General features: G+C 36.0%; 1 protein-coding gene across 1 annotated transcript in view; it reads left to right on the top strand.

Moving 5' to 3' along the window:
- Nucleotides 1–24,278, top strand: part of TYR (tyrosinase) — a 108,868-nt gene that overhangs the window by 16,451 nt on the left and 68,139 nt on the right. The window contains exon 2 of the mRNA XM_032640423.1: nt 310–526. Within this exon, the coding sequence (XP_032496314.1) occupies nt 310–526 (217 nt within the window). The remainder of the gene's footprint in view (nt 1–309; nt 527–24,278) is intronic.

The following is a 24,278-nucleotide window of genomic DNA, read 5'->3' as shown; positions in this document are numbered from 1 at the left end:
GAGGAAGGTGATCTCGCGTCTTACTCTTCCACCATCTTCCCCGCCGTCCGATACAGGGGAGACCTATGGTATTTAATTTATTTTCTCAAGTGGTAGATTCAAGACTAGAACTCTGTTCTGAATTTTAACATTCATGGGTTATTCTGCAACCCTCAGAAAGCTGTTTCCTTCAATAATTTACTTTAAAACATTGCTCTCCTGGTAATTAGAAATCTAAGTATGGTAATCAGGAACCTCAACCTCCCTACCTTCCCCCTTTGACTTAGAGGTGGAGACAACACCCCTTTAACATAAAGGCATTTTGTGCAGGTCATCTGCAGCCAATTGGAGGAGTACAACAGCCGTCACACTTTATGCAATGGGACGTCTGAGGGACCGATACTGCGCAATCCTGGAAATCACGACAAAGCCAGGACCCCAAGGCTCCCCTCCTCTGCTGATGTGGAATTTTGCCTGAGTTTGACCCAGTATGAATCGGGTTCCATGGATAAAGCTGCCAACTTCAGCTTTAGAAATACACTGGAAGGTAATCTCCTTTTTTCCACTCATTTAAATTTTCTTTTTTTCTGAATTCATGTTTATAATCTCTTATCCAAAATCCTGGGTCCAGAAGTGTTTGAGAATTCAGAATTTTCTGAGTTGAGTAGGGCATGTGGCATGGGTACATATATGGCCAATAACCCTAGGAGAGTATGGGGGGGCACACATAATCTGAAACATGAATAACTCTTCAGAAAAATGTATGAAAGTACCCACCAGGTCAATAAATTGAGATAAGAGGCAGCCTAATGGAGAATAAAGTCAGGTTTCCCACTAAAAAAATATTGGTGCCAAACAAAATAATACATTTTTTGACCTTTTTGTATTTTGGAATTATAGATATAGGACTGTGGACCTATAATATTTTTCTAACTTTTAGTATTTTTATCTAGTTTAAAATATTCTGTAGCTTGCACCTTGCCCTCTGAATCTCTTCCATCTGGCTGTTCCTGAGTTATATCCTTTTACAGTAAACAGGTGAGCTAGTAAAAAAATAAATAAATAAAAGAAAAGAAAAAATAAAATATTCTGAATGCTAGCCTCTTTGAGACAAGTCTGTTCTTTTAACTATAATAAGGGTAAAATCCCATGTAAGGTTAAGGCCCCATCCCGTTATCCCTCAAGATTTCTGTGTTTCGTCAGAGATTCCTTATCATAGTCTCTTCTAAGGCCTACCTACTTTTCTGAAAAGCTCTCAACTTTGCTTTCATCTTCCCTTCAGCATCTGTTCATTCTTCTCTGCTCCGTGCTGACTGAGTCATGAAACCCATCTCTGCCATCTCAATTTTCATTATGGAAACAAACCTACAAACAAACAAAAAGTAGGAATATTCATTCAAGTTACAGATTTAATCTGAGTTCTGGGGAGACATAGGGGACCAATTCTGGTAAGGCAGATAACTCAAAATTTAACACTAGACATTCCACCTCCTAAAAACTCTTTGGCACCCTACTATGGAGACAAAATTTTCTCTTTTCTTATTTCTTCCTCCTTAACTTTTTTTGTTTGTTCCTTGTCATTGTGATTGTTGCTTTGTCCTCTAATTTCTGTTGCTCAGCTGTGCAGAATAGTGTCTCTGTCTCTTTCATTTCCTTATATTTTTCTAATCCAGAAGTTCTTAGGGCCTTGCTCTACCTCAGAAGCGATTTAAACAAGGAGAGTGTCACCCTAAAGAGGAACCTCGGCACAGCTATTAGAATAAAAATTGTGTTTATTTTCCTTAAATAATATTAGTAATTAACGTTTTCCAAGTAATCTCTATGTGCGAGGCACTGTGCCAAAGATTCTGTATAGTACCATCTCACTTAATTCTTACAACCATCCTCTGAGGAAGATAGCATCATTATTTCCAATTTAAAGAGAGGAAACAGGATCAGAGATATCAGTAATTTGTCTACCACCCATTCTGTAAGTGGCAGAGCTAAATCTGTTTCTAGATTTGGCAAGTGCCAAAATCCAAGAGTCCTTTCCATTGTACTCTGATGACCCTGAGTGAGTTGAGCGTTTCTTGAAGGTTGAAAATATCAAGCTAGTCCTTCAATAATATAACAAGAGAAGGCAATGCCTGGTGCCCAGGAGTCTCTGAGCCTACAGACTAAGACGAAGGCACACAGACAAGTTGGTATTCACCACGTGGGTGCATTGGGTGTCCTGTTGGACTGTGCAGGGGTTAATAGCAGGATTCCAGATGCTGACTTAATGACATTATAAAGTGGGGCTCCATCCTTAAGGGAATTGTAGTACATTATAGGTTATTCAGGCAAATTTTCTAACAGTGAGAAAGCATGAACTTTGTTATTAAGGAACATGGGCTGATCACAGAAAGAAGGTAGGGGAGCCTCACTTCTCTGGGCCTCAAGTTAAAGAAAACTGGCTTGAGCCATGTCAACTCAGCCAGTGGCTTTCAAATGAGTTTCTAATGCACAGAGTCAGTAGAGGACATCACATTTATTGTCAATAATTTGTGAATACTAATAAGTTATATCTGTGAATTATTTTTTTTCCAATAAGCTATTCTTATTTACTCATAGTCTAGTATGCTTTCTTGAGAAAGAGAGAAAAGACATTATAGCACATTATCTGGCACATAATAGGTGTTCAATATGTGTTTGATAAATGAAAACAAATAATATCTAGGGCTCTTCCAGTTGCACCTAACCCATCACTTAGTTTGTCTATACCTGTTGTATGAAGCCTATTTACTGGTAGCAAAATGTTAGAAAACATTGATCTGAGCCACCAACAATAGTTTTTCCTGATCAGGGACACATTTATTTACTCTCTTCTTTAGAAATAATTTTAAGCTTACAGAAAAATTACAACAATAAAAACTGTACAAAACCACACATATACCTTCTACCGAGATTCACTTACCATTTACACTTGTTTTTTTCTTTCTCTTTCTCTCATTCTGAACCATCTGAGGGTAAATTGCATAGATCAGAACACTTTACCCTTGGATATTTCAGTGTGTTTTTCCCAAGAACAAAAATATTCTTTTACATAACCACAGAACAGTTATCAACTTCAGTAAATTCTATATAGGTGTAATGCTTTAATCTAATTTACTGTTTATATTGCATTTTTTCCAATACACTAATAATATCCTTTACAGCATTTTCTTCTCTGTAAAAGAGTCCAGTCTAGGGTCAGATGGCATTTAGTTGCCATTTCTCCTTAGCCTTCTTTTAATGTGAAATATTTCCACAGCCTTTTTCTTTCTGACGAGATTCACATTTTTGGAGAATACAGTCCCCCCATTTTTAACAGAATGCTACTGTTTTTAATAGAATTTTTAGTAGAATGGATACAGGTAATGTATTCTTAGCCAGAATTTTACAGAAGAGGTTTCGTGTCTTTCTAAGAGCATTTAACATCGGAAGGCACACGATGACCCTCTGTGTCACTTTGGTGATGCTAATTTGATCACCTGTTTTACATGTGGACCAGATTCCCCACTGTACAAAAACGGTCCCAGATTTCACCATTGGGCACACCTTCTAGCCAATTCTTATGTCTCTGTTTCATTACCCTATCATTTTTTAGCTCTTTCTTTTTTTCTGGTACAACAAAATATTCTAGACTCACCTTGTACCTACACTGCCCAAAGCCACTGGCAAACACTGCACTCTCTTCTCTCAATAAATGCAGGTGGAATTGAATTGTCAGTTTTGATTGAACCTCACAGTTATTGCTGCCCTTTTTTCTTTTGGGTCTCATAAGAAGTATTTGATGTATTTCCCATACAACAAATTCCCACAGCCAGTCCTGGGATGGAGGAACTGTTGCATTTTTGTCTACGGAAGTTATTTATGTAACCTCAGCTTTCCTCTTGGATTTAAATACTGAAGTAAAGATTGAAAATGTGTGATTTATGAATTGTGTAAAAGAGACACATAAAGCAAAGAAGAATTAGTATGCATTATAAAAGGTAGTCTTCTGATTGGGTGGTCCCTGTGGAGTATGGGCTATTCGATTCAAAGAAGAATCTTCTCATGTGCAAATCTCTGACTACCCATGGTGTCCCGTATTTCACACTTTATAATAATGATAATGTAAAAATTGTAGTGCTGTGGGTATTGGGGAATGGGGTGGGCTGGCAGTTTAGGGAAGTGGTTCAAGGCAATCAGACTGACTGGGATTTGATCTAAACTCTACCACTTCCTAGATCTGTTACCTTCAGTAAGCTATTTAACTCTCAGGGCCTTAATTTCATCATCTGGAAAATGTAGATAAGAATAATAACTTAGAGGGCTCATGTAAGGATTAAATAATATATGTAAGGAGCGTATAACATTTCTTCAAAAAAATGGCAGCTGTTATTATGTTAAACTGGAATTAGTTTTTGACAACTCAGTTATCGGTCATTACTTTTTCTGACAATTAGCTTACAAACTAAGTATAGACTGCACCCTGAGAAAACAAATCATGATGTGCTAGGTGCAGAGAAAAATATAGGGAGGAGGAAAGACGGAAGAGGAACTTTCTTGAGACAGATCCGGGGAGGGAGCATTTCTGAAGGTAAAAGCTACTGCTTTTCAGAGTGAATTCCCAGAAGCAAGGAGTCAAGAGCAAAGGCAATGAATACCTCCTGATACCTAAAATAGAAGAAGGTGCAGGAACAAGGAACGACTCTAATTTAATGGTATGTTCTCAGCCCCAAGCACAGTGCAGCTTAGAACCATGGAACATATAGTTGGAAGACATTTCTCAATGTATTCAGTTCAACATCTCTCATTTTGCTGAGATGCCCCCTATAATAGTATCTCTACGTGGTCTTTCAAGAAGAGATCAACCTACCTCATAAAGGAGAACAGGATGTTCTTTAGGTTAAGACAAAATCTAATTGCATTCAACTTAAAGAGTCCTCCATGAACCTGGTACTCTGTGAAATTATAAAAGTCCAAAGACATGAAAAGGTGACTACTACACAGTTTCTGACCTTGAGGAACTCACCAGCTAGTGAGAAAACATCACACAAACCCATAAGGAAAACACAATATGACGCTCAATATAAAATGAGGTAGGAAGCCAGAACTAAACCAGAAACATCTCCCAACCTGGAGAAATTGGAACCGGATCTTGAAAAAGCAATAATTTCTCACCAAGAAGAGCAGAGAAGGAAAGGCACTTCTAGCTGTGGGAATAACATATGCAGTGGAATAGAAGTATTGAAAGCATAAGATTAGATACAACAAAATGAGAAAATGTATATGGCTAGAATATTAAGTTTGTAATGGGAAATAACAAAGAGGTATAGAAGGTTTAGAATATGCCGTGAATACCCATGTTTCTAAATCTTCTCCAGAGAGGGAAAAAATAGGCTCCTAAGAATATGTCCACAGATCCCTAGGGAATTAAGAAACTAACATTTATTCTTTGTAAATACCATTCATATCTTCCCTGTAGAAGAGATATGTTTGAAGATCCAAAGTTTAAAAGTCATGATCTAATGTTCATATCTTCAAGAACATGTCTAAATACCTTGTGTGAAACACTGCTATAGACAATGGGAGTCAAGAGGAGTTTTTAAGCAGGAACTTGATGTGATTCTATCTATGTTTCAGAAAGATGTGAATCTAGTGCCCTTAGCAGAATGCAGAAAGACTAATTAATGAGCTGTGGGAGGATCATGAATGGTGAGGGCTTTATCCAAGGCAGGGAGAATGAGATGAACATGAGTTGGTTAGAGTACAGAAACTCTTCTAGACTCTAGAGTATGGAGTATCAGAAACTCTTGATGACTAAATAGGAGGCAGAAAGGTAAGCATCACATTGAGGAGGATCATGAAATGTCTTCCACTGACTTCTAATAATTGGTCCTTGTTTTGTCCTCTTAAGTATACACCACTAAAAAATCTAGTTTATATAAGAGCTCTTCTAAAAAAATCCATCTGTTATGATTCTCTAGACCGTTTTTTCATGCAGCCCTTTCACCCTTTCTATTTTATTGTGACTACCTGGGCAGTATCTTACCTCCTCATTTGCCAGAATTTCTTGAGGAGCAGTCTAGAAAATGGGTAAATGAGCTCTGGGCTTTCATGAAAGTTAATAGGGGTTTTGAAATTTTGAATGAAGTCTTAAGGTAACAGTATGCATACTTGAAGAGAAAGGCCAGTGGCCAGACACAATGACATCTCAAAGGATGATCTGGTCTCCAGTCTTCCTGCCTAAGAAATGGACTTTCTTGGCATATCCAGAAATGGTCACACAAACTCAAAGATAAATTACATTGACAACTGTTGTATAAACAAGAATGCTAAGGAGATTGTTTAAGTGAGGTAAGACATTCTAGTGATGGGAAGGCTCAAGGCCTCCCCTGCACACCTTCTTTACCAATTCTAAGAGAATCAGAAAGCTGAGTAGCTTGGTATAGTTTGGTGTACACTGACGCAGAATGAGGTGGAGGGTTTTAGAAAGAGTTCATCCAGACCATGAGAACCTTTCTGAGCCCGGATTACTTAACTCCCCAGAATTATCACCTTGCCAACCTTGTTGATATTCTGAACAGGCAATGATCCTGATCATAATAATAATAATACAAACCTCTATGTGCTAGACATTCTCATTTCCCACGTGTCTTATTACTTAATCCTCACAACAGTCTTGAGATATTTAATATTCACTGATTAAGCTGATGCACCGTCTTCAGTGAAGTAGTTATTCTAATAAGTTTAGGAGACAACCTGTCTTCTTCTAGTTGAACGAACTGATTCAACTCATTTGACTTGAAGAATAACATTTTTTTCTCTTTACTCCAAGTTCTTAGGGCAAATAGGACCCTTCCTATTACATGTAAGAAATTCGAACAAGTGTCCTGCATATTATTTTCCAAGTGGGTTTGCTTTGAATTGTGATTCTTTTACTAGGAGATAATGTTACCTTTTTTAAAAGCCTGAAAAAATGCTATATTATGGAGAAGGCTTTGTGGATATGCAAGCATGTTTTTTAAGATTCTAGGGAAGAAGCTGCTCTCAGGGATGAGTTAATACTTATGTGTTAGGTTCACAAAAAACAAGTCAAGCTTAATTCCTATATATACAAATGCCTTTTAAATTCTTAATCAGTATTTTGCTTCCCAAAGCTGAAGGGTGGCAAGACCAGAATACATTCATTTTATCTGGTCATTAGAAGCTCTCTAGTCAGGGTGCAGTGAGAGCCTGCTAGAAACTATGACTGTTTGAGCATTAGGGAGCATTTTAATTTTTTTGCAGAAACAAGTTTTTTTAGACCCATTGACATTGTTCAGACATCTGTGTGGTAGAAACTCACGGTTGTATATTTTTTCAGAAAAAAAAACCCTTAAAAACTGAATAAGTAGTTTAAAGTTTGGGGATATTATTGCTTGATACTCAGTAAACTTTTAGCAACAAATGTGTTAGTAATATACCCTGGAGCTCTCTCTGTAAAAATAAAAATGGTCAGTCCCCATGTATTTATACATTTTTAAACGACTCTTCCAATTCTTCCCGCTTCTACCAGTTGTACTGGCATGCAAATTGTTCTTGCCATACGTGAATGTTGCAAAAGTAATTTATTTAAGACACATGTCAGCTGCGTTATGAATTAAAAGGTGCTGGTATTATGTACTGGCAAACACCACTTTAGAAAGCAACACTAGAGAAAGAGAGATGAAAAACATCCCATGCTGGGACAGGACCTTTTAAAATGGATTGAAATACTAATTTTGAAGGCATATAGCAATATATTTGAGCATCAATTCTAACATTATGAGTATCTTCTCCCTCATTTAAAAAATGTATTAATAATTACATATTTAGGCTATTGTGAGGATGTACGCATACCTAGCTCCTACTATATACGCAAGATATGTTTCTCTTTTTCCCCACCCCTGTCTTCTCTGCAATCTTCAATAGTCATCCCAACTTCCCTCATAATTTGGCATAGGTTACTAGTCTTCATGATGTGTATTTACTCATAATAGACAGCTTTCATTCACTTTTTCATCATTTGAATTCACTGCTGTGGAAAATGGCTGTTTGCTAAGGGATAATATCATTTTCCAATAATTCAACTTAAGGTCCTAGAAGATCTTTAAGGAGCAAATTAATAACATACCTCTTGTAAATATAGAGTCAGGCGTTTGGTCTTTGGAGTTTTCACTTCGTTGGGACAAATCTTGGTGAAAATGCCGCCACTCATTAGCAATAAACACTACAAAGAAAAAGCAGAATTCTATTTTATGTATTTATTCACTTAACAAATATGAGTTGAGAGACTTCAGGAACCAAAGACAAATTGCCTATGTCTCATGTATACATAGGACTGCTTTATAATCTTCTATAGCAATTGATCTGTTCAATAAGATATTTTGGTTTCAGTATCTATTTACAACTCTTAGAATATATGGAGAACTCTACAAAGCTTTTGTTTATGTGAGTTATATTGATGGCTACTTAGCATTTTTAAAACTAAATCTGAGAAGATTTGAAAATATTTATTGATTCATTAAAATTATAAATATTAATCATTACATGCTAGTATAGATAACATAATTACAATATTTTTTCAAAAACTAGTAAATGGCATGGCACTGATTTATATATTTGCAAAAAGAAGAGATCTGGATTCTATGTCTGCTTTTATCCTCAACATATGATGATATGGGGTTTGATTGAAGAACTTGAAGAAAATACATCTTCACACATATAAAATTGGAATAGGAGCAGTATTTTTAAAAATATCCTCTGATAATTCTGGATCTGCTTTTTCTTTCTCTACCAAAACTTAACTAGTGGTAATTTTTTTTTTTTAAATTTCAACTCCCATTTATTGAGGTATATTTAGATGTCAGACACTGTGCTAAGAGCAATACATATATTATTCATTCTAATCTTTGTAAAGATGCCACAAGGTAGGTATTATTATTATTGCCATGATTATATTTTTAACAGGAAAGGAAATTGAGACTTGGAGACAATAAGTTATTTTTCATGACTTATGGCTGCTAAATAAAGAGCTGAGTTTCAAGGCTACCTGACACCAGAACCCAGGCTCTTAATATGCATTTTAGGGCATAAATTCATTAAAACAATGTTTTTTACCTTGTTAAGAATAACTAATATATAGTCTATGGATTCTACATAACTCTGGGAGGATTTTAAAAATACTTTTTGTGTTAAAATAATTATACAGGAAGTTGCAGAAGTACAGAAACTTCCTAGGTACCCTTCACCCAGTTTCCTCCAATGGGTACATTTTACATGATTATAGTACAATATCAAAACCAGGAAGTTAATATTGATACATATGTCTGGAAATTCTATGTCATTGTTTTTTTAACTTGTGAGTTTTTTTGTTTGTTTGTTTTGCTTTCTCCCCTTTTCTTTCATTTATTTATTTATTTTCTGGCTGCACTGGGTCTCAGTTGCGGTACACAGGATCTTTAGTTGTGGCATGCAGACTCTTGGTTGCGGCATGAGGGATCTAGTTCTCCCACCAGGGATTGAACCTGGGCCCCCTGCATTGGGAGCGTGGAGTCTTACTCACCAGACCTCCAAGGAAGTCCCAAATTCAATGTCATTTTATCACATCTGTAGATTCAGGTAACCATCACGACAATCAAGACACAGAACTATTCCATCACCAGGAAGATTTCCCTTGTGCTACCTCTTTAGAGTCACATCTGCCCCCATTCTCCTACCATCCCTAACCCCTAGCAAGCACTATTATCTATCTCTATAATTCTGTCATTTTGAAAATGTTAAACAGAATCATAGAGTATAGGACCTTAGGAGACTGGCTTTTTTCAGGGGCATAATGCCCTTGAGACCTATCCCAGTTGTTGCCTGTAACAACAGTCTACTCCTTTCTATTGCCTAGTAGTATTCCATGTTCAATATACCACAGCTTGTTTAACTATCACCTATTGAAGGACCTTTTGGTTGTTTCCAGTTTGGGGCTATTACAAATAAAGCAGCTGCAAACTATCATGTACAGATTTTTGTGTGGACACAAGTTTTTATTTCTCCAACACCAATGTCCAGAAGAGCGATGGCTGGCTTGTATGGTAAGTATATGTTTAGTTTTTTAAGAAACTGCTAAACTATTTCCCAGAATGGCTGTACAATCTTACATTCCTATCAACAATGTACAAGAAACCCAGTTCCTCAGCATCTTCAGCAGCACTTGGTATTCTCACTACTTTGTATTTTAGCTGTTCTAATAGGTATACAGTGATATCTCACGATGGACTTAATCTGATTTTCCCTAATAGCTAGTGATGTTAAACATCTTTTCATTTGCTTAGTTGCCATGCTATCTGTATATCTTTTTTGATGAAATGCCTCTTCATATCTTTTGCCCATTTTCTAATTGGATTTAGTTTTTTTTACTGTTGAGTTTTGAGAGTTCTTTACATATTTTAGATAAAAATTCTTTGGTCACATATATGATTTATAAATATTTTCTCCCAGTCTGTAGCTTGTACTTTTATTCTCCTAACAGAGTCCTTCACAGAGCAAAAGTTTTTAATTGCATGTATATATGTGCAATTAATTTAAAGTAATTAAATAATTAAAAATTATACATATATTAAACATATACATGTTATATATATGTATACATATGTCTATATATTATACATATTACATATACAATATGTATATATAACTTTATCTATAAACTGCAAAGATAGCAACTTGGAAGTCTTTCCAAATGACACTGTCATTTGCATCAGAAATTCTGCTAGTGTTTACAAGTCGTGTCTTGGCAATAGCACACAAAACAGCAAATATCATGACTTATTCTATATCAGGCACTTTACCAAAATATGCATCCAAAACACAGAAAAGCATGTGGGCAAGTTGCTACTAGTCCAAGTAAATTGTACATTAAGACAGCTTATACTTTATAAGATTTTCAAAACACTCTCATTCAAGATAGTAACTGTTTCATAAGCAGCATGAGAGGAATTTTCAGAGTCTGAGATTAAGAAAATTGGAAGGTGGCATTCAGGAAGACAGAAATTATACAATATAATTTAATACAATTTCTTTAGGTAGCAAACTTTGTAGGAAATAGCTGTATTATATTTCACAGTTGATTAAATATATATATAGTAGAAAGAAAAATCTAAACTTTCAAAGATTTGATTCTATAATATACATTTGAGAAATAGGCTTTGAAAGAGTAACACTATGGGGTGACTAGGTTTACTGAAGTAGTAAAGTGAAACGAGACAATCGTCCAGCTTTTCAAATTGTCTAGACTTTATTTTTCTGGATTGGTTTAGATCTCTTTAGAAGTATTAACATAAAACAAAAGGATAAGTATCTCTCCTTCTAAGTATTAGGTTCAGTGTTATTAATTCTAGGTTTTAACCAATAAATGAAATGTATATTTTAACTATAAGTGGTATTGTTTTAATTGTTGTTGGGCTAGAGAAGCAGGTAATTTAAGTCTATGAATGTCTAACCTTTTAACCTGTATTAGCTGAGGGGCAACAGTTTTCCTTGGCAATTCTTTTTATATAATCACAAAGACTAATTCCAGAAATAACAAAATATTCTAAATTCTAAAATAAGTTTGTCTCCATAATATAACTTCAATTTTTAAAAAATTCTTTGTTGGGGGTGTGGGTTTGTCCTGTGCATTGCAGGATGTTTAGCAACATCGCTGGCCTCTACCAGTGGGTCAGTAGCACACCCTCCTGCTTAGCTTTTTTATTTTTTTTGAATTTTTGAATTTAGAAATTTTTTTTTATACAGCAGGTTCTTATTAGTCATCAATTCTATACACATCAGTGTATACATGTCAATCCCAATCGCCCAATTCATCACACCACCAACCCCACCACCCTGCCGCTTTCCCTGCTTGGTGTCCATATGTTTGTTCTCTACATCTGTGTCTCTATTTCTGCCCTGCAAACTGGTTCAACTGTACCATTTTTCTAGGTTCCACATATATGCGATAATATACAATATTTGTTTTTCTCTTTCTGACTTACTTCACTCTGTATGACAGTCTCTAGATCCATCCACATCTCAACAAATGACCCAGTTTCGTTCCTTTTTATGGCTGAGTAATATTCCATTGTATATATGTACCACATCTTCTTTATCCATTCATCTGTCGATGGGCATTTAGGTTGCTTCCATGACCTGGCTATTGTAAACAGTGCTGCATTGAACATTGGGGTGCATGTGTCTTTTTGAATTATGGTTTTCTCTGGGTATATGCCCAGTAGTGGGCTTGCTGGATCATATGGTAATTCTATTTTTAGTTTTTTAAGGAACCTCCATACTGTTCTCCATAGTGGCTGTATCAATTTACATTCCCACCAACAATGCAAGAGGGTTCCCTTTTCTCCACACCCATTCCAGCATTTGTTGTTTGTAGATTTTCTGATGATGCCCATTCTAACTGTTGTGAGGTGATACCTCACTGTAATTTTGATTTGCATTTCTCTAATAATTAGTGATTTTAAGCAGCTTTTCATTTGCTTCTTGGCCATCTGTATGTCTTCTTTGGAGAAGTGTCTATTTAGGTCTTCTGCCCATTTTTGGATTGGGTTGTTTGTTTTCTTAATATTGAGCTGCATGAGCTGTTTATATATTTTGGAGATTAATGCTTTGTCTGTTGATTCATTTGCAAATATTTTCTCCCATTCTCTGGGCTGTCTTTTCATCTTGTTTATGGTTTCCTTTGCTGTGCAAAAGCTTTGAAGTTTCATTAAGTCCCATTTGTTTATTTTTGTTTTTATTTCCATGACTCTAGGAGGTGGATCAAAAAAGATCTTGCTGTAATTTATGTTAAAGAGTGTTCTTCCTATGTTTTCTTCTAAGAGTTTTATAGTGTCTGGTCTTACATTTAGGTCTCTAATCCATTTTGAGTTTATTTTTGTGTATGGTGTTAGGGAGTGTTCTAGTTTCATTCTTTTACATGTAGCTGTCCAGTTTGCCCAGCACCACTTATTGAAGAGGCTGTCTTTTCTCCATTGTATATCCTTGCCTCCTTTGTCATAGATTAGTTGATCATAGGTGCGTGGGTTTATCTCTGGGCTTTCTATCTTGTTCCACTGATCTATGTTTCTGTTTTTGTGCCAGTACCATGTTGTCTTGGTTACTGTAGCTTTATAATATAGTCTGAATTCAGGGAGTCTGATTCCTCCAGCTCTGTTTTTTCCCTCAAGACAGCTTTGGCTATTCGGGGTCTTGTGTGTCTCCATATATATTTTAAGATTTATTGTTCTAGTTCCGTAAAAAATGCCACTGATAATTTGATAGGGATTGCATTGAATCTGTAGATTTCTTTGGGTAGTATAGTCATTTTCACAATATTGATTCTTTCAGTCCAAGAACATGGTATATCTCTCCATCTCTTTGTATCATCTTTGGTTTCTTTCTTCAGTGTCTTATAGTTTTCTGCATACAGGTCTTTTGTCTCCTTTGGTAGGTTTATTCCTAGATATTTTGTTCTTTTTGTTGCAATGGTAATGGGAGTGTTTTCTTGATTTCACTTTCAGATTTTTCATCATTAGTGTATAGGAATGCCAGAGATTTCTGTGCATTAATTTTGTATCCTGCCTCTTTACCAAATTCATTGATTAGCTCTCGTAGTTTTCTGGTAGCATCTTTAGGATTCTCTATGTATAGTATCGTGTCATCTGCAAACAGTGACAGCTTTGCTTCTTTTCTGATTTGGATTCCTTTTATTTCCTTTTCTTCCCTGATGGCTGTGGCTAAAACTTCCAAAAGTATGTTGAATAAGAGTGCTGAGAGTGGGCAACCTTGTCTTGTTCCTGATCTTAGTGGAAATGCTTTCAGTTTTTCACCATTGAGGATGATGTTGGCTGTGGGTTTGTCATATATGGCTTTTATTATGTTGAGGAAAGTTCCCTCTATGCCTACTTTCTGCAGGGTTTTTATCATAAATGGGTGTTGAATTTTGTTGAAAGCTTTCTCTTCATCTATTGAGATGATCATATGGTTTTTCTCCTTCAATTTGTTAATATGGTGTATCATGTTGATTGATTTGCGTATATTGAAGAAACCTTGCATTCCTAGAATAAACCCCACTTGATCATGGTTTATGATTCTTTTAATGTGCTGTTGGATTCTGCTTGCTAGTATTTTGTTGAGGATGTTTGCATCTATGTTCATCAGTGATATTGGCCTATAGTTTTCTTTCTTTGTGACATTCTTTTCTGGTTTTGGTATCAGGGTGATGGTAGCCTCGTAGAATGAGTTTGGGAGTGTTCCTCCCTCTGATGTTTTGGAAGAGTTTGAGAAAGATAGGTGTTAGCTCTTCTCTAAATGTTTGATAGAATTTGCCTGTGAAGCCATCTGGTCCTGGACTTTTGTTTGTTGGAAGATTTTCAATCACAGTTTCAATTTCAGTGCTTGTGATTGGTCCGTTCATATTTTCTATTTCTTCCTGATTCAGTCTTGGCAGGTTTGCATTTCTAAGAATTTGTCCATTTCTTCCAGGTTGTCCATTTTATTGGCATAGAGTTGCTTGTAGTAATCTCTCATGATCTTTTGTATTTCTGCAGTGTCAGTTGTTACTGCTCATTTTTCATTTCTAATTCTATTGATTTGAGTCTTCTCCCTTTTTTTCTTGATGAGTTGGGCTAATGGTTTATGAATTTTGTTTATCTTCTCAAAGAACCAGCTTTTAGTTTTATTGATCTTTACTATCGTTTCCTTCATTTCTTTTTCATTTATTTCTGATCTGATCTTTATGATTTCTTTCCTTTTGCTAACTTTGGGTTTTCTTTGTTCTTCTTTCTCTAACTGCTTTAGGTGCAAGGTTAGGTTGTTTATTCGAGATGTTTCCTGTTTCTTAAGGTAGGATTGTATTGCTATAAACTTCCCTCTTAGAACTGCTTTTGTTGCATCCCATAGATTTTGGGTCATCGTGTCTCCATTGTCATTTGTTTCTAGGTAGTTTTTGATTTCGTATTTGATTTCTTCAGTGATCACTTCGTTATTAAGTAGTGTATTGTTTAGCCTCCATGTGTTTGTATTTTTTTCAGATCTTTTCCTGTAATTGATATCTAGTCTCATAGCATTGTGGTCGGAAAAGATACTTGATACAATTTCAATTTTCTTAAGTTTACCAAGGCTTGATTTGTGACCCAAGATATGATCTATCCTGGAGAATGTTCCATGAGCACTTGAGAAAAATGTGTATTCCGTTGTTTTTGGATGGAATGTCCTATAAATATCAATTAAGTCCATCTTGTTTAATGCATCGTTTAAAGCTTGTGTTTCCTTATTTATTTTCATTTTGGATGATCTGTCCATGGGTGAAAGTGGGGTGTTAAAGTCCCCTACTATGAATGTGTTACTGTCGATTTCCCCTTTTATGGCTGTTAGTATTTGCCTTATGTATTGAGGTGCCCCTATGTTGGGTGCATAAATATTTACAATTGTTATATCTTCTTCTAGGATCGATCCCTTGATCATTATGTAGTGTCCTTCTTTGTCTCTTCTAATAGTCTTTATTTTAAAGTCTATTTTGTCTGATATGAGAATTGCTACTCCAGCTTTCTTTTGGTTTCCATTTGCATGGAATATCTTTTTCCATCCCCTCACTTTCAGTCTGTATGTGTCTCTAGGTCTGAAGTGGGTCTCTTGTCAACAGCATATATATGGGTCTTGTTTTTGTATCCATTCAGGTAGCCTGTGTCTTTTGGTGGGAGCAATTAATCCATTCACATTTAAGGTAATTATCGATATGTGTGTTCCTATTCCCATTTTCTTTATTGTTTTGGGTTTGTTATTGTAGGTCTTTTCCTTCTCTTATATTTCTTGCCTAGAGAAGTTCCTTTAGCATTTGTTGTAAAGCTGGTTTAGTGGTGCTGAACTGTCTCTGCTTTTGCTTGTCTGTAAAGGTTTTAATTTCTCCATCAAATCTGAATGAGATCCTTGCCAGGTAGAGTAATCTTAGTTGTAGGTTTTTCTCCTTCATCACTTTACATATGTCCTGCCAGTCCCTTCTGGCTTGCAGATTTTCTGCTGAAAGATCAGCTGTTAACCTTATGGGGATTCCCTTGTGTGTTATTTGTCATTCTTCCCTTGCTGGTTTTAATATGTTTTCTTTGTATTTAATTTTTGACAGTTTGATTAATATGTGTCTCATCATGTTTCTCCTTGGGTTCATCCTCTATGGGACTCTGTGCTTCCTGGACTTGCATGACTATTTCCTTTCCCATGTTAAGGAAGTTTTCGACTATGATCTCTTCAAATATTTTCTCGGGTCCTTTCTCTCTCTCTTCTACTTCTGGGACCCCTATAATGCCAATGTTGTTTGGTTTAATATTGTCCCAGAGGTCTCTTAGGCTGTATCATTTCTTTTCATTCTTTTTTCTTTATTCTGTTCTGCAGCAGTGAATTCCACCATTCTGTCTTCCAGGTCACTCATCCGTTCTTCTGCCTCAGTTATTCTGCTATTGATTCCTTCTAGTTTAGTTTTCATTTCAATTATTTTATTGTTCATCTCTGTTTGTTTGTTCTTTAATTCTTCTACGTCTTTGTTAACCATTTCTTGCATCTTCTTGATCTTTGCCTCCATTCTTTTTCCAAGGTCCTGGATCATCTTCACTATCATTATTCTGAATTGTTTTTCTGGAAGGTTGCCTATCTCCAGTTCATTTAGTTGTTTTTCTGGGGTTTTATCTTGTTCCTTCATCTGGTACATAGCCCTCTGCCTTTTCATCTTGTCTATCTCTCTGTGAATGTGGTTTTTGTTCCACAGGCTGCAGGACTGTAGTTCTTCTTCTGCTGTCTGACCGCTCTAACTTCAATATTTTACTTGAAATATCGTCTTAATATGCATCAGTAATGAGTCTAGTTTGAGTCCTTCAAGAGAAGATATATCCTCTTTTCAAATACCTGCTAGTGTTGGAGGGTTTCCTGCAGAGGTGGGGGGAGGCTGTGTCTCACCATGGGGACAAGGACACTGGCAGCAGAAGTTCTGGGAAGTACTACTTGGCGTGAGCCCTCCCAGAGTCCACCATTAGCCCCACCAAAGAATCTGTAGGCTCCACTCCTGGGTCACCTCAGGCCAAACAACCTAGTGGTAATTTCTTAAATGTTCAGTTGCACTGTCAAAGCTGAAAGCATATCAATAAACTTTTTGTATTTTTTACATTAAATTTCATTGATCTAGCTACATTATAAATAAATGTTTTTTTATAATTAATTTGTAATATCAAGCATGGATCATTTACAAAATACTGTAATATTTTGAGACTGGATCAATATTACAAAATACATATTCGCTGAGATATGCAGATCCTTCAAATGTAATATCTCATTATACAATATTAAAAAGTCACATTTATTAATATCATGAACAATCTCATCAGAAATGTCTTTAAATACTGAGAATCTGGCAAACTTACAGTGATTGAACAAAATTTTCCAGAATTCTAATTTTTGCTTGAAAGCTCAAATTTTCTATAGGCGAAAATATCATCAGTTGTTTTATTTTAAGTGACATACTTACTTTCAAGAAATTGTCTGCCAAATGCTTAAATCTGAATAACAATAGTTTACCTCTCAATTTTGCAGTCAGGTAAAAATGGCATTCCATGAAAAGTATGGTTATTTCAGCTCTCAACACAAACACAAGTGCTTTTTCTTTAAGTAATCATCATACTTCAAAATGCAGCAGAAATATTATGTTTTTGTGTCCCATTCTGGCTTCCTTAGGTTGGCAGAGCAGAACTTAGATCTTTGATACACTTCCAATCCTGCATCTGTTATAATGCTCAGCACTAATCACTCTATGTGGGAATCTTAGAAGTAATATTTGTGTGAAAACAATGGATGTTTTAGATGTCCATAAAGCAGAAGAATCATAGTTAATATACTAATAAATGTGCACAGTTTTCCACTTCTGGGAAAGTAGATTAGATATACTTTTCCTTATTCCTCTCTGCTTTTTGACATCAGTCTTAGTAAGATCTTTCTGGATATGTTGCTTCAGTTAGAGGAAACAAAAGCAAAATGAACAAACAAAACCAAAGGAAAACAAACAGGTAGATAGAGAGAACAGAGTATTGGTTACCAGAGGGGAAGGGGTTGGAGGAGGGCAGAATGGGTAAATGGGGTCAACTTATGGTGATGGATAGTACTAAATTTTTGCTATAGTGTCTATGGAAGTTGAATATAATGTTGTACATGTGAAACTTATATAACATTATAAACCAGTGTTACCTCAATGAATTTTAAAAAATAAAATAAACTTTTGATTTATAAATCTCAAGAAACTTACTTAGGAAAATCTGCTCTTAAAAGATTACAGTTGCAAATACCAACGGTTAACTCTAGTCTCTATCTTTTTAGAGCCAATCAGTTTCATGTCGGAGACTATGAATAATTATCATTTCCTTCTTTACAGTTAAATTTAGGAGGATCAAAGCGATTCTTTATTTATGTAGGTATCAGTTTCAGCAGAAATTTCTGTTACAGCTTTAGCTGGATCCAAGGGAATACATGTGAAATAGAAGCTTGAGTATGTGTTGATATACCACTTTCCTCAAGATAAAAGCCATTCCATTGCTAAAAAAAAAGAATCATTAAGTTTACTGCATTGTACAACTCTAGGGACACCATCCAAATTTTATTGTATTGTGCTCTAGGGAATGAAATTATCATAAAATATAATGTAAATGGTACTCCCCAGGGGTGTGTTTTTTTTACTGTACTATAAATCTATTATCTCTTAAAAATTAAAACTTAAAAAAACCTAATAGCTAACATTTATTGAGAGGTTACTAAATGTTAGTTATTTCAGTATCCAATTTATCTACCTTGTATCAACCTTACCCTAAGTGGTGAGTTCTATTTATTACCCCCATTTTATAGATGAAAAAATTATGTCAAAAGGCAAAGTCATCTGCTTACAGCACATAGATCATAAGAGCTGAAATCCAAACATAGATCATAAAAGCTGGAATCCAAAATCAATACCAAACTCTGAGCTCATAATCTCATCAAGAAATGCTTAGAAATATGATAAGGATACTTAGATACTTGAAGAGCGACTGTTACCAACTGCCAAGTCCATGTGCCCGATGCACAGTGAAGCCAAACGATACCGAAACATTGGACTTTGGAGCAGAGAGAGGTTTATTGCAGGAGATGGGTGTCCCATACCTTAAAATAACCCCAAACTTCCCAAAGGCTTTCAGCAAAGCCCTTTTAAAGGCAAGGTGAGGGAGGACCATGGTTAGTTGTTGCAAACTTCTTGGTGTTGGATCCTTTATTCTTGTAGCTGTCCACATAGATCAGGTCACGGTCAGGTTATGATGTTCCTGTAAACCTCCAACAAAACAAATATTGTTCTCTGTTCTGCAAATTTTTATCTAAAAATGTAATGCTCTTAAAGATTAACAGCCAGAGAAGGGGCTCACAGAGCATCCCTTGGATGTCAGACCAGGCTCATGTCGCACCTGCTGGACGGCTGGTGTGGGACGAGGCCTGAGGTCACCTCCGCCATCGTCATCTCTCCTCACAGTAGCCCACAGGCCACTGCTCCCCATCGGGGCTGCCCACCAGCTGTCACTGAGGGCACTGCTGTCTGGGAGATTTTACAAGCCAAGGTAGCTACCTCACAGGCCGCCACCCTGCCCCTATTACACGGTCTCTGCTCTTGAACTCAAGACTTGAGACCCTGTGTATGTCATTTAACTTCACATAGCACATCTTTTTCATCTGTAAAATGGAGATAATATTTCTGTACTATCTCTTAGTGTTCATGTGAGTATCAAATAAGATAATGTTTGTTAAAAGTGGGAAACTGCTGTTATATTACAATGAAGAAAGTACTTCTTAGGATTTATTCAAAGTATTAGAATTTTGTTATCTTTTTTCAATAATTTTACCCCAAACTGTATTTCTTTTTCTTTTTCATCCTAGAGTAAGTTCAGAATCTTGTGACAGTGACCTCACAGTAGGTGACTTGACAATAAAAGCTTTGAAAACTTACGAACTTGGAATTATAACTTTAGTGCTTAATAAGTAGAAGACAGTGTATTAATAAAAGGGATCAGTTTTAATAAATACTTGAAATATGGTAATTAATCAGGATAAGAAGCATCACTTGTATATACACCAAAAGAAACTGTGGTTCTAAGTATTCCTTCCGAGATTCCACATGCCATTAGTTTCACAGGACATTGTTGAATTAGTCTATTTCTCCTTCTGTTAAAATATTGTAAGAAAGAAAACCCAAATAATGTGGTTTTTAAAAAGTAGATACCTATTTTGCTCTCATGAAACAATGAAGAGGTAGATGACCCAGAACTGATGGTACAATTCTATGGTCCTCAACTCCCAACTTCCATCTCTAGATTTTCATTCTAATATCTTCATCCTAATCAGTAGGAAGAACACAAAATGGAGAAAGGAGTACATGCCCATTTCTCTTTAAAGACCTAAGTTGGACGTGTCTCTCATCAATTCTATTTTATCCCTATGGTCACACAGACATGGCCACATTTAGCTCTAAAGGGAAACTGGAAAATATGGTCTCCATCTAGTGGCCATGTGCCCTACATTTAGCATATTCATTGTTTGGAAAAAGAGGAGAATTAGTATTGGTGAAAAAAGTAGCAGTTTCTGTCACAATCCCTTTTCCTAGTGTTCACTGAAATGCGTAAAATTAAAATCATATACCTTTACCACAGTATTATGTCTACTACGTTTCATATAAAATAACATTAATTCTGTAGTGGTAAATGAAGTGTCAAAATATTCTTTTACTCCAGACCTCTCAAGTTATTAAACTTATGAGTACTTTTTTCATAACAAGAAATTAATGTATCAGAGTAACATGCTAGGATGTTATAGACTAAATGTTTGTGTTCCCTCCAAATTCATATGTTGAAACCTACTTCTTCCCCAATGTGATGGTAGGATTAGATGAGGTCACGAGGGTGGAGCCCTCATAAATTGGACTAGTGCTATTATAAGAGTCACAACAGAGCTTGCCCCCCTTCTCTGATCTCTACCATGTGAGGATACAACCAGAATTCAGCAGTTTGCAACCTGCAAGAGGACCCTCTCTGGAATCTGACCACATTAGCACCCTTTTCTCAGACTTCCAGCCTCCAGAACTGTGAGAAATAGATTTCTGTTGCTTATAAGCAACTCAAACTAGGGTGCTTTTCTATAATAGTCCATACTGACAAGATATAGATGCTGTAACAAGCAAACCCCCAAATCTAGTGGCCTAACCTAATAAAAATTGGTTCATTTCTTGCTCACACCAAGTCCAGTTTGGATGTTAATGGTTGGTGAGTGGCCTCTCACATGGTATTTTTAGTGACTCCACTATCCCCCAGCTCTCTGATGGATCTTCTGCATCTTCTGGGAGACAAGAGAAGAGAGTGTTTGGAGGGTCCTACAGGAGAAATATACAGGTCAAGCCTGGAGGTGGTCCATTTACCTCTGCCCACATTCTACTGTCTACGATTCATTAACAGGGCCACATCTAAATATGAGTTTGGTTATGCATAAAGGAGTTTGAGGAAATGGGTTTTGTGAACATATTAAATGGAAGTATGTTAGCTCTTTCTGTTTGAGACTTTTCAATTTTTTTCCCCCTCTAGGATCCAATGATTGCTGGGAGTTTTAATTTTCGGCTAGGATGCTTCACTTACATTGAAGCCTCTATTCTTGGCTAAGAAACATTACTGATTTTCTCTCACTTGCCACTGTTTTCTTTCCTATAATATTTTCCCTGATGATCTCATTTTCCACCAAGTATGAAAAAGCAGAGACATTCTGTTTTCCTTAGCCATTCCATATTCTTCTTTCCAATGACACCTCCCAAAATATAATCCTTGATTTATGGGTGAATGATTATTTCCATTAACATGCTTTGTTTGAATGAAGAATTGCCTATCTCTTCTCTCCTAACATCTATTATCATCTCCTTTATGCTGAGCAACACCATAACTATTTTTCATACAAGCTGTTCAGGGCTTTCTCTATATGTAATTAATTACTCCATCAGGAGAATATTGAGAGAATCACCTATTAAATAAAAACACAAGAACCAGATTCAGGGCCATGATCCATTTTACTCAGTCATAAACCTTGGAACATTAAGGGCATGTTCCAAAAAATTTTTAATTTAATTGATTTTAAAATTGCGCTAGCAACTGGAGTTACATGTCTTAGAAAGAGAAATAAATATTCCATAATTATTTATTGAACAAACTTTTATAAAGCATCTACCGTGTGCAGGCACTTTGCAATATACTAGGAATAACTAGTGAATATGATGCAGATCTTTCTCTCTTGGAATTTACAGTCTAATTAAGAACTGGACCATGAACAAGTAATTAATGTCTAAAGGAAATAAATGATTAAAAAGAGGGAATTATTAGTGTTATTAAGTAGCGGGACCTAACCGAGTGTTTATTGTTAGAGAAACTCTGAGGATCTGTTATCCACAAGAATGAGTTGGAATAGGTCAGGCAAAGTCACAGGAAGATAAAGGGGAAAAACACAAATTCTTTCCAATTTCCGAGTAAAATAGTCTTGCAAATTCCCAGAGATACCCTGTAATTAAAAACAACTGCTGACATCAATATAGCCCTACTTTTTCAGTTCCTAAAAACTTGCCACATCCATTTTCTGAATTACTCCTCTCTTTGATATTCAGCTGCATGAGCTTCTTGTATATTTTGGAGATTAACCCTTTGTTAGTTGCTTCTTAGCAAATATTTTCTCCCATTCTGTGGGTTGTCTTTTCATCTTGTTTATGGTTTCCTTTGCTGTGCAAAAGCTTTTATGTTTCGTTAGGTCCCATTTGTTTATTTTTATTTCCATTTCTCTAGGAGGTGGGTCAAAAAGGATCTTGCTGTGATTTATGTCATAGAGTGTTCTACCTATGTTGTCCTCTAAGAGTTTGATAGTGTCTGGCCTGACATTTAGGTCTTTAATCCATTTTGAGTTTATTTTTGTGTATGGTGTTGGGAGTGTCCTAATTTCATTCTTTTACATGTAGCTGTACAGTTTTCCCAGCACCACTTATTGAAGAAGCTGTCTTTTCTCCATTGTATATTCTTGCCTCCTTTATCAAAGATAAGGTGACCATATGTGCATGGGTTTATTTCTGGGCTTTCTATCCTGTTCCATTGATCTAGCTTTCTGTTTTTGTGCCAGTACCATACTGTCTTGATTCCTGTAGCTTCGTAGTGTAGTTTGAAGCCTGGGAGCCTGATTCCTCCAGCTCTGTTTTTCTTTCTCAAGATTGCTTTGGCTATTTGGGGTCTTTTGTGTTTCCAAACAAATTGTGAAATTTTTTCTAATTCTGTGAAAAATGCCATTGGTAGATTGATAGGGATTGCATTGAATCTGTATATTGCTTTGGGTAGTAGAGTCATTTCACAATGTTGATTCTTCCAGTCCAAGAACATGGTATATCTCTCCACCTGTTTTTATTGTCTTTAATTTCTTTCATCAGTGTCTTATAATTTTCTGCATACAGGTCTTTTGTCTCCTTAGGTAGGTTTATCCCTAGGTATTTTTTTCTTTTTGTTGCAATGGTAAATGGGAGTGTTTCCTTAATTTCTCTTTCAGATTTTTCATCCTTAGTGTATAGGAATGCAAGAGATTTCTGTGCATTAATTTTGTATCCTGCTACTTTACCAAATTCATTGATTAGAGTAGTTTTCTGGTGGCATCTTCAGGATTCTCTATGTATAGTATCATGTCACCTGCAGACAGTGACAGTTTTACTTCTTCTTTTCTGATTTGGATTCCTTTTGTTCCTTTTTCTTCTCTGATTGCTGTAGCTAAAACTTCCAAAACTATGTTGAATAATAGTGGTGAGAGTGGGGAACCTTGTCTTGTTCCTGCTCTTAGAGGAAATGGTTTCAGTTTTTCACCATTGAGCATGATGTTGGCTGTGAGATTGTCATATATCCCAATCCAAAAATGGGCAGAAGACCTAAATAGACATTTCTCCAAAGAAGATATATGGACTTCCAACAAACACATGAAAGGATGCTCAACATCACTAATCATTAGGGAAATGCAAATCAAAACCACAATGTGGTATCACCTCACACCAGTCAGAATGACCATCATCAAAAAATTTACAAACAATAAATAATGGAGAGGGTATGGAGAAAAGGGAACCCTGTTGCACTGTTGGTGGGAATGTAAATTGATACAGCCACTATGGAGAACAGTATGGAGGTTCCTTAAAAATCTAAAAAGAGAACTACCATATGACCCAGGAATCCCAC

The sequence above is a fragment of the Phocoena sinus genome, chromosome 8 (assembly GCF_008692025.1).
Source record: "Phocoena sinus isolate mPhoSin1 chromosome 8, mPhoSin1.pri, whole genome shotgun sequence".
NCBI lineage: Eukaryota > Metazoa > Chordata > Mammalia > Artiodactyla > Phocoenidae > Phocoena > Phocoena sinus.
Note: the sequence above shows the minus strand (reverse complement) of the source record. Positions and strands in the feature narration are given on the sequence as shown.